Genomic DNA, 16924 nt, shown 5'->3' with positions numbered 1-16924 from the left:
TGCATCAATCCGTCTGTCACCGTTAAAGCGTTCGCTAAAGTTTATTGTATGGATAGTTTTCTAGTTCACTGCCGAGTGATCATCAGATCAGTCTGCTAATTGTGGTTGGTGCAACTGGCCCTTGGTGTAGCGTCACCCGAGGACGATTGAACGGGTTCTCAACGTGCACGCTTGATGCTGATGCCGACCGCCATACAATTGTTTTAAGCAATGTAGTCACCGACCGAAACGGAAGCTTCGGCGACTACCAATGTATGGCGGTCGGCATCAGAGGTTTAAGTGTGAATGATACGATGTATGCCAGTCAGTGTCAGGGCGCGGGGGCTCACTCCTGCGCCTTGCCGGCCTCTGTGATGGACTCGTACTGTTCTTTGTCCAGCTCCGTCATCGTGAAGCTTCCGTCCGGCAGGAGTAGGACTACGCGCCGCGTGCCGCCTGACAATCAACAAAATAGACATTGATTCAGAACTTTTTGTTTGTTTGGCTTAAAAAAGTTCAAGTATAATTATTAATTTGTATGAAGTGATGACAAATAATTTTATAGTAAGTTTGAAAACGAATTTTTGTTTGTGTGCACATTTTTTATAAATAAATAAAAAACTTGATAAACAGTGGAGCTCCTTCACTTTAAAACAGGATCAAACACTCAATAGGTGTGTTTGCTACACACGGACATTTGCTATAACTATTGCTATTTCCTGGTCTTAGACCCTGATCCAATGAGCGTCCAGGAAAGTTTTCAAAAGTCTGGCAAAGCCTGCACTCTTTTTGTATCTGAATACGGGGCATTAAAACTGATTTTCACACCGTCACTTGGCCAACATCAGCAACGCAGATGATGGGAGCCCTAGTTAATAAGGTAAGTTAAGGTAAGGTATGGAACACACCTGGCGAGGGCAGGTCGGCCTGCACTAGCTGCGCGATGACCTGCGTGGCGTCCTCGCCGGGCTCGCCCTCCACCTGCACGGCCACCTGCTGCAGCGCCGGCGCCTCGCCGCCCGGCATCAGCTGCGCCAGCTGGGATGGATCGATCGCGAGCACGTCCTGCGAGATTACACAACGACACGTCACTCGAGTCGTAACAAACGTAGCCGAGGGATCGACGTCACTCGGCAGTATAATATACGACTTCTCGTACAATAACACTTTTATGAATGTTTTAACGGTGACCCTTAGAATCGGTTGCACCAAATCGTCTGTCACCGTTGAGGCGATCGCTAAAGTTTATTGTACGAGAAATATCAGTGTTCATTGTTGATTGCCGTTGATCTGTCTGTCAACAGACTGTAGAAAATTTCGGAAGTGTCTGTTTTATATGATTGGCCCCAACTCTACACTTGTGACTCATTAGATGGTACAAAAAATTGACCGATCTATGGGAACATGTCCGTACCACGTGAGTGTGACCCATTTTTCACAATATTTTACAACGTAGTATATGCCAATACACACACACACATACGTTTAAAAATTCTTAAGTTTACTAATTTGCGTCAGTAGTGCCATCTGCTAGTTTCAAAAGCGCTAAATGCTGCGCGCCATATTTTATAAAGCTGGAATATTAACTACGCGACGAAAAGCTAAGATCCCTCGGCGGCCACGAGTAATGTCTGCCGCGAGCCACCTGTGCCTGGTATAATGTGACTGACCTGTCCGTCCTCGCGCGTGACGTACATGACGCCGTCGCCGTCGGCGCCGCCCTCGACCCCCTCCACGGCGCCCTCCATGCCCTCGGCGGCCACTAGTAGAGTCTGCCCAGCTTCGTTCTCGCCCGCCACCTGTCAAAACCAAGCTGATTTAATCCAAGTCTTCTAACACGTAGTACTCGGTGTACTACCCAGCTTTAAATTACTAATCAATATTAAATTTCAATAGACACTATTCCGTTGCTTTGCTTGGATTGCGTTGGTTGTTTCATTAAAGGAGGGCTTCTGGTAGGGTAGAATGACCAATCAAGCATCTTCATTCATTAATTCTATTCCAGCTCTGCTCACATACACCATTGTGGCATGTAAGTCTATTACACTTAAAAAGTTCAGGTAAAACTGTCTTGGACTGTTCACTTGATTGACGCTTCCACAGCCACAAAACGCACGCTCGAAGCTGACGCCTGAGGCCCTACCACGAAAACCAAAATTCGAAATTTCTTTATCTGCTGATCTATCACTCGAATACGCAAGAGACATGCAGATAACGTTTTTAGATTTTTTGATGCTGTTTCGTGGCTCAGAATCTGAAACTGACCTGGTAGAGCACGCCGTCTTCCCCGCGGATCATGATGGGGGGGTGGCCGGCTTGTAGCAGCCCCACCTCCTCACCCTCGCCCTCTCCGCCGTCCTCTAATAGTTGCTTCACTGCATGTGCTTCCATTTTTACCTCCGTCTGTTTGATAAATCATTTAGGCGGCTTAGATTTTCATTATATCCACAGACCACAAAAAACATATAAATGCTACAATGAGTTACAAACCGTCTCAAGGTTTATTTTCTCAGATAATTAATATAAAGTCAATTGTCAAAACCTGTTATTACTTTGAGATATAGTATTTATCAGAAAACGTTCAACACTTACGCCGTCGTCGTCTGTCAATACTGGCAAAGATTGCTGCGTTCCATCGCCTTGGACTAACATGCCGGTCGTGCCTCCTGGGGACATCTCCACCTGCATGACACACATATGCATCAGTCAAATCAAAATTCAATGAATTGACCTTATGATATCACTCAATGAAAAAGTCATCCAATAATTACAACGCGTGTAAGGTGTAAGGTATTTTACGCGATTAAGTCCCGTCGTTGTGAATAATAGTGTGTAAGGTATCTTCACAGTTTTTTTTATCCTATCAGTAAACATAGCATCGACATAGCATAAAGTAAACATCACGTAGTTGACACGTAACTCATAAATTGCTCTACTCGTACATCGGGAGTTCATCGCACTCGTACATCAACCAGAGTGGCAACCCAAAGGAGCAGCGAAATATTTTCTCGATTTTTTTGTTCCAAGGGTTGCGTGGCCAAAGAAGTTTGTAATAACTACCTGCTCGCCCTCGCTAAGGTGTCGTCGTTAAAATCCCTAGGACTTATGAAATATTATCCTCATGTACCTTCATGAGCATCTGCTGGGGTATGGTCTGTGGCGGGGGCGTGGGCGGCGTGGGCGGCGGGCTGGGCGTGGGCGGCGGCGTGGGCTCGCCCTCGGCGCGCGCCAGGCGGCGGCCGGAGAGCGGGCACAGCGTGAGTATACCTTCATGAGCATCTGCTGGGGTATGGTCTGTGGCGGGGGCGTGGGCGGCGTGGGCGGCGGGCTGGGCGTGGGCGGCGGCGTGGGCTCGCCCTCGGCGCGCGCCAGGCGGCGGCCGGAGAGCGGGCACAGCGTGAGCTCGCGCTCCGGGGACGGCGGCGGCAGCGGGCCCGGCTCGCGGGGGAACGGGTCCGTGATGCCGTCCGACGTGTCCGACGACGCGTCCGACTGTGCCAACAATACACTCCATTTTTATCGCTGTTTTTATTTAAATTTGGTCCGATCTCGTTTTATGATTACTACACCTTTGTCAGGGGAGATATACAGGTCGATTTACGAAACCTGACACGAATGGAATGAACGAAACTCATTGTATGTGTGACATCTGTATCAGTATACAGTCAAAGCCACCCTTAGATATTTACATTCACTCGTTCGTTCCATTCGTGCCAGCTTTCGTGAATCGACCTGTACATAATGACAATTACACGTGCGCAAAGTGACTGGACGTTTGAGCAGGGCAACCGTCGAGGTGTACAACGTGGCGTCCATGTTAAATAAATGCAAATGTAAACGAGCGGCCTCAATGTGCGCCGTTCAAATTCCTCGGAAGCTCGACGCCACGCTGGTCGCCTAGCCGAGCGCGCCGCTGGACGCTAATTACTGAGACCATACACAAAAAGTTAGTGTGCTATTAACGCGTATCAAAAACGTACAGCGCTGTATAGGAAAACAACATTTCTATAGAATCGCAGCGTACGCTGTTAAACGAAGACCAAAGATTCATGTATGCTGACTAGTCATGTTGAACAGTAACCAATAAGTTTAACGCTTTGACCGGCAAAGTCATCAACTGACGCGCGCGTCTACAGCCCAATATCAACCTTCGTGTATCCACAAGGTTCACGACAACGCGCCGCACACGACAGGCGTGGCGTTCAAAGAGTTAATGACGTTTACATGCTTGCCGAGACTTGGCAAGCCTAAGGGACGCAGCTATGCGGTGGAATGAGATAGCAATATCGCTTGCTCCCTCTAACGCACAACTGCGTACCTTAGGCTTGCCAAGTCTCGGCAAGCATGTAAACGTAGCCTCAGGAACAGCTTGTACATGTACATTACCTGGTCGAAGTCGAAGGGCAGCACTTGCGACTTGTCGCGGATGCGCACGATGTTGCCGGCCGCCGTGGCCACCTGCATGCCGCCGCGCCCGCGCCCGCGCCCCGCGCCGCGCCGCAGCAGGCTGTCGCCCTGGAGACACACACACACGGGCTACTTCGCTGTCACCGTCACACCGACGACACCTAACGCACGCTCCGACCTTATAGACGGAGAGCTCGCTAAGGAAATAGGTTTGCAATTTATAGAGCGACGAAATCCCTCTAGTTATTGCCAGTTGCACCATCCGCACACATTGACAGACTGATCGACGTCACCCGGCACGCCGCGGCGATTTACTATGAAACTTTCCATACAATAAAAATTTGTGAACTCTTTAACGATGACAAAAAGTTTGGTGCAACCGACCCTTAGTGTGTCTTAGCATTATTAATTAATTCGAGCGCCTGGCAGCTGTTCAGCGGTGGATGTGAGAGCGGATGGGCAGCGAAGGAGATGTAAAATCAATTATTGAAGGTGTGCGATTTATAGAACTCCGAGTGGTGTGATATAATAGCTAATTATATATTTAATTTGAATATAACGTTGCCAGGCGTTTTAATTGGGGGAAAAGTAGTGCCAGATGACCACTGTCACACCCACCGTTGAACAGCTGCCAGGCGCCCGGATTAATTAATAATGCTAGTATGGCACACTAACTTAGAGAAATTTCGTTGCTCTGTAAATTGCAAACCTATTTCCGTAGCAAGCTCGTAGACTATTACACGCTCGAAGCTGACGCCGATCGCCATACAATGATAAAAAAATGTACACCCAGTTTATGAATGAATTCCATTCATGCATGTCCACTTTAGAGAATGTGTCCATGCAATTTTGCAGCACGATGTACGGCGATCGGCATCAACGTCGAGCGTACGTTCCGTAGGCCTCCGGTAAGTGACGAACACTTTCGAATCAATGACCACAGAAGAAATGATAGCATGTGTGGCAAGCTTGTCGGCCAATCGATTTTATCAGCAGCCATTTCCTCTGTTTTAAGTTTTAAACATTGGCAGAACCATCTATCTTTCTATTCAACAATCCATAAGTGCTATTAGAAGTATTAGAATAAATTAAATCCAGTCTCCGACACTTGGTTGGTTCCTTCTTTTTTAGGGTTCCGTACCCAAAGGGTAAAAACGGGACCCTATTACTAAGACTCCGCTGTCCGTCTGTCTGTCACCAGGCTGTATCTCATGAACCGTGATAGCTAGACAGTTGAAATTTTCACAGATGATGCATTTCTGTTGCCGCTATAACAACAAATACTAAAAAGTACGAAACCCTCGGTGCGCGAGTCCGACTCGCACTTGGCCGGTTTTTTGACATCTACTTATTGTGTATTTCAGTTTACAATTAAATTTTTGTTATTCCTAAGTGTACGTAAATATGTATAATCTTCAGTCTGGACGGTGTAATATGTCTTCTCCGTCATAACAGCTGTGTCCTAGTAAACATAAACTAACCTGTGCAAGTTTCTTGTTGAGTATGGTGACCGGAGACTTGCCCTCGGGCGATTGTCCGACGGGCCGGTGTATCGTGCGCTGGATAATCTTTTGTCCGGATGGTGTGATGATGGTCTTCTCTGTCACCTGCTGGCCGCCAGAGCCGATTGTCTTCTTTACCTGTACAAATATTATATCAGGCTTTAGATGTTGCCCTATTTAAGAAATATGAAGGAATGCAGTTCTCAAATTAATTACAACTAAAATAGTGGAACGTTTACAGAAGTCATAGTGGCAAGTCTCTAATGTTAACTTTATAGATAGTGCTTTAATTAGCAAATTTGCTAATAATTTATTATTTCTTAACACAAAATTAAATAAATAAATTATATGAATAACCAACTTTAAACACAAACCAACTATTATTTATTTATGGATGACATTTGGTATTTTAGTAATATTTAGAGAATTATATAAAGGTTTACCTGAGTGGGTGTTGCCTTCTTTTCTTCTTGTTTTTTCTGCAAAATAAAAATACTATTTAATACCCCATAATTCGGACAAAGTTAAACAAATTGAGTAGCGTAAAACCACCCAACGTCCAAAAACACACTAAGGTCCAAAATAATCTTGAATATCTTTATTTAGGTGTGACCATTATTTGAATGTCGTAGTTTCATGGCAAAACATTTTTATGAATAAAAGAAAAACCATACGAAATGAAAAAGGAAATTTGTACTATACTGAATTAGGTTTTGAACTTATGGCCCACAGTTGTAGTACTACCCCCTTATTCATAAAGCTTTACGGGCCTGATTTAGTTAGATTATGTTTTATCCCTTTTTTACAAATACATAAGTCAAAATGACAGATAAAGAAAACAATTCATAGCTAATTCAGGCCAGTAACGCGTTTATGAATATTGAATAACGCCGCTAGAGTATAGCTGAGTGGCTTCGGTAATTTTTAATGTTTACCTGTTTGGCAGCTAAGATCTGTTTCCTAATAACATCTTGGTCTATATTCAGACCCGGGCCTAGCTTGCCGGGTGAGTCAATCTTCATTATACCTGAGCTCTTAGACATAATGTAGACACCTGTAGGCAACAAAGTATATGTTACATTCATGCAAAAATAGGAATATCAAGGGCGCCAAGCTAAGGAAAGCAAATTCGGGGAATTGGTGGGTTCAAGCTACAAGCATGTCACAATCACAAAATCACAAGCATTTTTACTATTGCAAATTACAAGTTAAGGTCAAGTAATAACTTCCAAAAAAGGAAAATGGTCTATTTTACGTCAATATGTTAAGACTACTGCCTAAATATAATATACATTATGCGAGTGCTGTGAAATAATTTTACGGGATCTTTCTTTAAATTATCAAAAACTTGCATATCAAAAGATCAGCAATTGAGTGATTTAATAAGATGTATTTTTTTAAAGAATGCTATTGGACCATTTAGGAAATTAAGCCCATTTCACACAACTAGTCATTGTCTACAAATCTACTGCAATCATTCTAGAATAAATTTTGTAAATACAATAGCAAAGCTTGTGACAGATCCCAAAGCGATGCACAGTGGAACGACAGCACACTTGTGGTTGGACATGAGAATTTTCTATTCTTTGGCGACAACTTTTTATTGCCCTAACAAAAATCTATGAAATTAGCAAAGATATAGGATAGTAAATTTTGTAGACACAGTAAAATCACTGCCATCTATCGACACACGATTAAAACTAAAAATGAAGATGGTTAAAAATACCATAAAATGTATTTATATATGGATACATGATTGCATTTATTATTTTTATATGATTTTGACTTTTGACCCATGTTCTTTTACTGATATGCGCTAAAATTGTTAAATAACAAACGAAACCGTCAACGCCATCTAGTCGAGAATAGACCAAAGGTGGTAAAACGTGGTGGCGCGATCTGTTAGAAAATCAAATTTTCTTGATTTCCGCGAGGCACGTTTATTCCTTAGACTGTATCCATCTTATACGGAGTTATTTAAATCTTTGAAATTGGTAAGGATCTTGGGAATCTGTTCAGGACGATCCCTCCCAAATTTTACGATTTTTGTCAACACCATAAACAGTTATTATAGAAAAACAGAAAATTGTCATGTCCAACCACAAATGTGGCGCCCCCTTCACAGCGCGATGGGCTAAAGCTACAACTCACCAGTGGTAAGATTGGGCATGTGCTTGGGATCGACTTTGATGACGCCCTTGATATTCGGCATACCCTTGCCGCCGAGCCCCAGCGACTTGACCAGCTCCGGGTCCACGTTACCTTTTGGAGACGACTGTCCGTTTAGTATCCGATCGTCAACTGAAAGTTTTATTACCCTCGGTTATGCGGTAATAAAAGTGTGCAGTTTTTTTAAGTGATTGACGCTCACACGGTTAATTGTATTGAACTCGATAGTCTTAAAGGTCCCCTTGACCGCCAAAGACGTCAACTGACGCGCGCGGCTACAGCCCAATATCAACCTTCGTGTATCCCGACAAGGTTCACTATTACGCGCCGCACACGATGGGCGTGGCGTTTAAAGGTTCAAAACAGGACTGTTTTTAACACGCAATTTTATACTATATCAGAATTAATGAAAGGTATTTTACAATGCATGTGCTCGAAAAGTGCGTTTCCTACGGAGCCATATCATGCGGAAAGTACTACTTTTCCGCACTAGTGCTTTTTGTTTTCAATTTTTTTTTACAGTACATATGGTGATACTTTCTCGCACTAGTGCGGAAAAGAGCACTTTTTGTGCATATGTCGAAAGTTTAAAGGGCCATATGTACTGTAAAACGTTGTACGATACACGTGCGAATAGGTAATTCGCAACTCGTGTCGATTTAAAACACTTCTCTTAATAATTAAACTTATTTGCCATGATATGTTTTTTTATTTACTCGCACAATGCATAGTAAAACATTATATGATACACGTGCGTAAAGATGATTTCCGACTCGTATTCCTTTATACCAGGGTTTCTTAAACTTTTTGCAATCACGGACCACTCAAAATTTAAACAATCTCACGGACCCCGTCAAGAAATATTTAAGGAAAAGAATTACACTTTTAGGTCCCGTCAAGGTAAGGTACTTTAACATTTTCTAATAAGTATGTTTACAGTAACTGACCTACTGCGGATCCCTGATAAACATGCTACGGACCCCTAAGGGGTCCGTGGACCCCACTTTAAGAAACCCTGCTTTATACACTCGTCGGAAATCATCCACTTTCCGCACTTGTTGCATAAATAGCTATTTTACTGCAGGAGCGCATTGGCATGTTAGCCGTCGGGGTTATGTCATGTTTATAGGTATTTTACTTGTCTTATACTTACTGGTATTTAGTGCTTCTAATAAGATAGCGTGTAAAAGGAATTATTTTAATGTGTTTTCAATAAATAAATAAATAATAAATACATTTTGATTGAAACCATATTGAATTGCTAAGTTTTTCCAGTAAAGTAGGCTGTGTCAGTCAGTCCTTAGTGCTCCATAATAAATTGACAAAACGACATACTATAGTCTGATTTGTAATTAGATTCCATAAAACTAACCTCACTTTTTCTCTTTTCCGTATGTTTTAAGAAACTAAACAAAGCTAAAATGATACATCTATATTTATTTTAAATGCTAGAGTATGTAAAAGGGAAATTTGAGTTTACTTCTTTACATATTTTCCATTATTACGAAAGAAAAAGGATCTGAGTGAGGTTAGTTTTTTGGAATCTAATTACAAATCAGAGTATACCTAATTGAAATACATTCGCTAGCTGGTGCGGTTGCACAGAGCGGGTGAAATATTGTATGAGCAACGCTAACTGGCGCGAACGCGTGAGACGGATTTTACGTACAACTGCACCTGCTCCGTGCACATGCGCCAGCTAGCGGACGAATTAACGAGTTAAAAGCTCTTTCTACAATTCAATTTTAAAACGTTCTAACTATACCTTGATGTCTGTCTGTCTCATTCTAGCACGTTTCTAAAGTGAATGTGAGCTACCTTTAGCGTCCCCATCGGAGTAATCCTCGTCTTCGCTGGAGGCCTCTTTCTTGACGCGCTTGGCGGCTGGCTCGTCTTCGGCGCCGCACCACGCTTTCACTTGGTCGAGAGCGCGCACTTTAGAAGACCGCTGTAGGCGTCTAACACAGATAATATGAAAATTATTATCGTGATACAATACATAAGAGGCTCGATAGGGGTCATCCATTACTTACGACACACGCTTAGGGGGAGGGAGGGGGTCAAGAAAATGTGACATGTTGTGACAAGGGGGAGTCACAAACTTTATGACGTCACTTTTAACTTCATCAGTAACCGAAAATGTTTTTTTTATTTATTCGCTGTACAGTTAAATAACCAGTTTCTGAAATGATAATTGTTTTAATTCTTATATAAAAAATTCGTCTAACTTTCCTAATCGGTTTTTGTGTCATAAAATTACTAATATACCTATCTACCTTCTTCGCAAGTGTGATGAAAAACATTGTGTGTAACTCCAGGGGTAAGCATATTGCAAACTCGAATCTTTAATTCACTCAAGCTTGCAGCTGTCGCCAATTAACACCCTCGTTCGTAATTTCTCTTACCCCCCCTCTTGCACAATGTACTAATAATTAAAAACCAGTGATTAAGTACTGATTAGGTCAGAGTGCACTTACCCAGTAGGAGTCAAAGCGGGACTTTCCGTTTTCTTAACCATTTGTTTCACTATTTGTGGAAGTGGTGTGCTGATTTGTTTTACCTGCAGGAAAACCAAAAAGTAGTCAATGCTTTTTTTTATTCCAATTGAGCATTAGTCTAAAAATTTAATGTGCATCTTAGTGGTAGCCACTTATGAACTTAAGATGCCCTGTAAACCATATAGTACAAGTCAAAGTTATTTCTTTTTTCATTCTTCCATTTAATATTTTGCGCCCGGAGACCTGCGCACCAGATATTGAGTCTTCGGTAGAAAAGTTAAAAATCCTGTCGCTCAGAAGTTCTTGAAATTTATAATTATATCAAATTCGCCAGTTTTAAAACTGATTTTAAGCACCACTTGCACCATCCCACTAACCCGGGTTAAGCGGTTAAACCATTAACCTAGTGTCAAATTGTACTGGTAACCATGGTAACTCCAGGTTTAACCGGTTAACCCCGGGTTAGTGGAATGTTGCAAGTGGCGCTAAGTGTTCTGACCTGCACAGGATGCTGTTGCTGTTGCTGCGCGCGCATGGCCTTGAGCTCCTTCTGCCGCGCCAGCTGCTTCTCGAATGCTTCTAGAAGATGCTTGCAGGTCTCCATGTTCTCTATCGGCTCCCATGTGTTCTGCTCACTGCAAAAAAATACATATTCAACCTCTTAGTATGTACGAAGCCATAAGTCAGATATAATATTCAACTCCTTTGATAGCTATTAAGTTCAAATTTAAACAAATAATTTTGTGTGACAAAGACAAAGGGTTCAGATTGGTTTTGTTGTTATTATATTGTAATACGGGCAGTTTCCCCAATTTGACAGAGCGCTTATTTTGCGTGAGTCATAGTTATTTATTAAACTTAATATTGATTATGCAGATGTTACACTCTTACATTACCAAGTAGAAAGTTGCACTTGACAGGCAAAACATGATCTATTACATTATACAATTGCTTCTACCAGGGATTGAAACGCTCGACGATTATCTTCTACAAGACCTACTTAGTACCACTTACCCTAATTGGCTGGGTCGCCTTTTAATTTTCGAATAACGTTAGTAACAAATTAATGTTGCTGTTTGTAGAGTGTAGCCCTACATTTTAAGCATGCACTCGTCTTGTTTCCAACTGGGGTTGAACTGAACCTCTTGGCCACCTCTTGGCGAGGATTTTTACGTACCCATACGGGTCGGCTGGGTCGCCCTTTAATTTCTAAACTATAGAATAATCTTACTGCGGATATCCCTCCCACTTGAGCAGGTACTCGTACTGTTTTCTTCTGGGGTTGAACCTCTTGGCGAGGATCTTCTCCACCACATATTCGCCGGCGTCGGCGGGGTCGCCCTCGCGCTCTGTGCGGCGCGCGATGCGCTCTTCCGGCGGCACACGCTCCTGGGCGTTACGGACGGACTCCTTGTCCACTAATTCCTGTCAATTAATTAATATAGTTTGTCAAAGGACTGTCTCATTTCAAACGTAGACAGAGAGAATCATACATTGTCTTACACTAGTACTAGCACCCAAAAGAAAAGGATGAGTATAGTTTTTTGTTGTTCCTATTTACTGACTAGATTTGCTTGACCAACTATAGGTAAATATTTAGGCAGATGAATTTACTTGCACACAAAATTGGCCATTGCCCATGATTCACTGTACTGAGGATTGATAATAGAGTTTCACACATTTTCTTTAGCTGACGCTTTTCGCTTCAGAATCATTTTTTGCGTGATCCTGTAAAAATTATTGAGGCAGGATTTATTTAGGCATAAAAATACTTATATTTACACTTAACACACTACTACTACTTTCTTACGTACTTAAGATACATAGAAAACATTCCAAGAGTCAAAAACAAATATTCGTGCATTTAAACTTTTTTCGTAGGCAGGCTCGATACCTCCGAATTTAGTTCTCACCTATCACCAAATATTTCTTCCATCGGGCGTAAACCAATAAGAAAAAAAAAAAACAAATAAAATGAATGCATTCTCAAAAAACACTATTAATTTTTAGGGTTCCGTCGGCAAATGGCAAAAAACGGAACCCTTATGGATTCGTCATGTCTGTCTGTCCGTCCGTATGTCACAGCCACTTTTTTCCGAAACTATAAGAACTATACTATTGAAACTGGGTAAGTAGATGTATTCTGTGAACCGCATTAAGATTTTCATACAAAAATAGAAAAAAAAAACAATAAATTTTGGGGGTTCCCCATACTTAGAACTGAAACTCAAATTTTATTTTTCCATCAAACCCACCTGGGGTATCTATGGTAGGTCTTCGAAAATGATATTGAGGATTTTAATATCATTTTTTTCTAAACTGAATAGTTTGCGCGAGAGACACTTCCAAAGTGGTAAAATATGTCCCCCCCCCTGTAACTTCTAAAATAAGAGAATGATAAAACTAAAAAAAAAATATGATGTACATTACCATGCAAACTTCCACCGAAAATTGGTTTGAACGAGATCTAGTAAGTAGTTTTTTTTGAATACGTCATAAATCGTAAACCGCAATTTACCTTTCACTCACGTTTCACATATCAAATACATTGTTTAAATTGTGTAATGTACGGAACCCTCGGTGCGCGAGTCCGACTCGCACTTGGCCGGTTTTTGTTTAACGCTAACTCTTTCAACACGCACGGGACAAACACTACATAAAGCATAAGTTTCCGTAAATGTGAAAGTGGGAGTACATAATAATCTAGATGACATGTGATATCTTTATGTTAACGAATAACTAGTCCTTAATAATGCAGAAAGCAAAGCCAGGCACATAATTAACTACTAGAAGCAGCAAATGTCATTTCAGTTGGTACATTCATCACATGCTTTCTATAAATTAAATTCGATCCCGATTTCTGACGTAATTTTTAACGTAACATTCAGGTCGTTCATTGAATACATAGATACATACAAGGAAACTTTAAAGTGTACCTTGGCTTTTATCGCACTAAGTGGCGTTTTGTTGAATACTTTCTTCTGGGCAGGACTAGCTCTAACCATACCATCGCTTTCTTCACCCGAGGGCTGAGTCTCGGAATCCTCCTACGAGCAACAAGTTGTTGGAATATAGAATCGCCCTCAATGTGATGCAGCATTTATGCCACAAATTACACTATTTCATACAAAAGCCCAAATTTTAAGATAAAATAAGTAGTATGTATTCATTACCTGCATCCCCTAGTTTAAACATCTAAGGCGCTGCACCAAGGTTTGGGGTTAAAATTAAATGGACGTGGTTTAGTGAAAATGATCCATGCACAAAATATTGTCCGTTACATGAATTATTTTTCTTTCTGACAGAAAGTTCAAATGTTATCGATAGATTTTTGTGGGTTGGATCCTTTTCATTAAGTAATGTTCAAATGTAAATGACAAAATTGATCGATTATTAATAAATATATCCTGTTTTCAGGACAAGCGCCGGTGGCCTAGCAGTAAGAGTGTGCGACTTGCAATTCGGAGGTAGCGGGTTCAAAAGTTCAAACCCCGGCTCGTACCAATGAGTTTTTCGAACCTATGTATGAAAGATCTTACTATGAAAGATGTCACCAGTCGCTTTTTGGTGAAGGAAAACATCGTGAGGAAACCGGACTAATCCCAATAAGGCCTAGTTTAGTTTACCGTCTGGGTTGGAAGGTCAGGTGGCAATCGATTTCGTACAAACTAGAGCCCACGCCAATTCCTGGGATAAGTTTCCAAGCGGACTCCAGGCCCCCATGAGCTGTGGCAAAATGCCGGGACAACGCGAGGAAGATGATGATGATCTTTTTTCAGGATTATATAAAATGTAACTTGAGTTTCAAAGATAAGCTGAAAGATGAGCTGAGGTAGTATATTTGTGTAGGCACTGACCTTGAGGACCTTTCTTGGTCGTCCGCGTTTCTTGACCTCTGTTACTTGTGTTACGGTTTGTACAGGCACCAGCTGGTCATCAGTCTTCAATTCCATCTGGGAAAACTGCCATTTAGAAATGCAGTGGTGGTAGCATGGTTCCATTTTTATCGCCTGTCACTATGCCCGTCACTTTCGCAATTACATACTTGTAAGAACGTGACAGGCGTGGTGACAGGCGATCTAAGATACTTACTTAATATTCTTGAATAATTTAGGTGTTATAGTAGAAAAAATATTATTTTAGATGACTTGTAGAAAAAGTATTGTATACAATAGTGATATAATCAAGCTTTTCAATCTCGTACCTTCATTAGGCCACTCAGCAAGCTTCGTGGCCTAAACACGGTACTCGACTGCAAAAGCTCTCTATTATATCACGATTGTATAAAATACTAATTGTCAATAGGTCTTTAAAGATACCCCACATTCTGACCTGAATACTACCTAGTAAGTGTAATATTTTGCTATTTCGAGATCTTCGTATTTATGTTATTTAGCATTATATATGTAGAAGCTTGTAATTTGCATTTAGTACATTAGTCTATTAACCTAGTATTATTATTAGGCAGTAAGCATCCCGAATAAAATAATACTTACAACCTTAGCATGAGCAAATTTGGATAAAGCTTGCACATTGGAGCCAGCTGTGATCCAGGCGGTCCTCTGGGACTCCGGCATGCGGCACCACTGCTGGTATAGCTTCCAACTGTTGTCGGAGCTGACGTTGGTCCCGTCCCGTGCTGATGAACACTTCCATAGGAGGAATGCCCATACCTGGGCTTTGCTTTCATTCTAAAAAAATATTGCATGTTAAATTAATATCATTCAATATAAATTTTATGTTTCATCTGTCTCAGCAAACTATTTAAAACATATCATTTATTTGAATAAATAGGTTAGAAATGCCTCTGCTTTACAGATAACCAAAGTGCAAATTATTTTATACATGTGGTCTGTGTGTACTAACTGTGTGTGTGTGTGCGTGTGTGAATGTACAGCCTTGATAGCAGATCTATATCTTCATAACAAAGGGACCCAGGAAAGAATTGGAAATTTGGAATACTTACACTATCTCTTACTGGCGATTTTGAAGAACAATTATTGGCTGCCTTGTGGTCATTGAATTCTTCAATAAAGTGGAATGCAGAGTGACACTGGCCACACACAAGCACATCTAAGGTTGCCATCTGCTCATGAGCCTCTGCAAAAGACAAGTATTGACTTAACATTAGCCCTTTATAGGGTAGGGGCAAGGTCTCAAAAAAGACCATCACAAATAACATGATCTTTATGTATTTTTTTTGTACAGAATTTTTAGGACTATAGATTAGCTCTGGGGCTTGAATTGAGGATTTTTTTCAGTCAGTTATATGGAACAAAAAACCGGCCAAGTTATCTATTGTTTTTAGTATTTGTTGTTATAGCGGCAACAGAAATACATCATCTGTAAAAACTTCAACTGTCTACGGTTCATGAGTGGTGACAGATAGAGAAACGGACAGTGGAGTCTTAGTAGTAGGGTCCCGTTTTTACCCTTTGGGTACGGAACCCTAAAAACGATGATAATACTAGACTGTGTATATTTATCAGAACAAATTAAAGGTATACCTTTCAATGCACTAGGGTTTTTGGCTAATTCATCCGGATTTCCCGCTGGTACGTCATCAGACGCGTGCGTCTCTCCATCCTCTATGGAAGTCATCTTAGAGGATCTGGGGATAATTTTAATCACTTAAACACGCAGCAACGCACCGAAAGAAAAGTTATTGAAATATGTTATGATTTATAACCTTCCAAAATCTAGGCCGGCGGCTTCCCGCCAACTCACTGTGTGACTTAAAATATAATGTCAACAAACATAACTGTTATGAAAAAATATAGGAAATAAAAATTAAAATATTTCCCTTCCTTTACAATGTGTTTAATAACAAATATATGTCACTAATTTCTTAAAATTAAGAAATGCACTAAAATGTAAAGGCCACACGACACGATAGTATAACGAGGCTCATTGGCGCTGCGCTGATTGTGTTGAGATAAAATTAGAATATCCACGATGCTTAAGAAGACTATTCATTTAAATTAAATCATTACCACTTTAAAATTATCAACACTTACCAAAACAATGTCAAATTAATTATTTTTTTCTAAAATGATACCTTTTGCACTACTCACGCAAAACGGAACAAATTACGGCAAGAATCAAATATTTTATGAGGAAAAAAAACAGCGTCGGCCGACGCTTCATTGCGCCCTCTTGCGATGGCCGACAGTATACGTTTTCTATGCTTACAAAAACGATTCGGGCCAATAGCATTCGAGATGTGATATATGGTTGACCAATCACAAATATACAAAAAAAAACGCAAGCTGTAACGAACTTACCGTCACTTTGTCGGCGTAAGCTTTTGCCGACATTTTATTTCGCCGTCACTTTTTACCGAAATCATTCAGCTTTAGGATAAGACTT

The 16924-nt window shown here is 41.1% G+C and overlaps 1 protein-coding gene across 2 annotated transcripts; it reads right to left on the bottom strand.

Annotated features, from left to right (window-relative positions):
• Positions 1–236: 236 nt before the first annotated feature.
• Positions 237–16844, bottom strand: LOC134746034 (uncharacterized). 2 transcript variants are annotated; one of them, XM_063680243.1, is made up of 21 exons: positions 16569–16844; positions 16063–16166; positions 15522–15655; positions 15052–15246; positions 14413–14508; positions 13492–13602; positions 11787–11980; positions 11055–11190; positions 10535–10617; positions 9876–10015; positions 8040–8189; positions 6824–6942; positions 6332–6367; positions 5868–6026; positions 4366–4494; positions 3247–3471; positions 2572–2661; positions 2245–2382; positions 1650–1778; positions 888–1044; positions 237–435 (listed from the first exon to the last, which is right to left on the bottom strand). In XM_063680243.1, exons 2-21 carry the CDS (start codon positions 16154–16156, stop codon positions 326–328), a joined length of 2625 nt encoding a protein of 874 aa, XP_063536313.1. In that variant the 5' UTR covers positions 16157–16166; positions 16569–16844; the 3' UTR covers positions 237–325. The 2 variants fall into 2 exon arrangements, 1 of the variants encoding a protein (XP_063536313.1); XR_010128216.1 differs by lacking the exons at positions 237–435; positions 888–1044; positions 1650–1778 and having other exon boundaries at positions 2332–2382; positions 3107–3471; positions 16569–16843.
• Positions 16845–16924: the final 80 nt, after the last annotated feature.

This window comes from Cydia strobilella, chromosome 12 (genome assembly GCF_947568885.1).
Source record: "Cydia strobilella chromosome 12, ilCydStro3.1, whole genome shotgun sequence".
NCBI lineage: Eukaryota > Metazoa > Arthropoda > Insecta > Lepidoptera > Tortricidae > Cydia > Cydia strobilella.
The sequence above is the reverse complement of the archived record's forward strand: the minus strand, read 5'-3'. Positions and strand labels throughout refer to the sequence as shown.

Bases quoted from the DNA above. Each gene is read 5' to 3' on its own strand.
- LOC134746034 (XM_063680243.1), bottom strand. From the start codon at position 16,156: ATGACTTCCATAGAGGATGGAGAGACGCACGCGTCTGATGACGTACCA. The intron at 6,943-8,039 runs GTGAGTTGTAGC...TGTTGCCTACAG, and splicing joins CATGCCCAATCTTACCACTG to GTGTCTACATTATGTCTAAG. The intron at 2,383-2,571 runs GTAAGTGTTGAA...TTTATCAAACAG, and splicing joins TATTGACAGACGACGACGGC to ACGGAGGTAAAAATGGAAGC.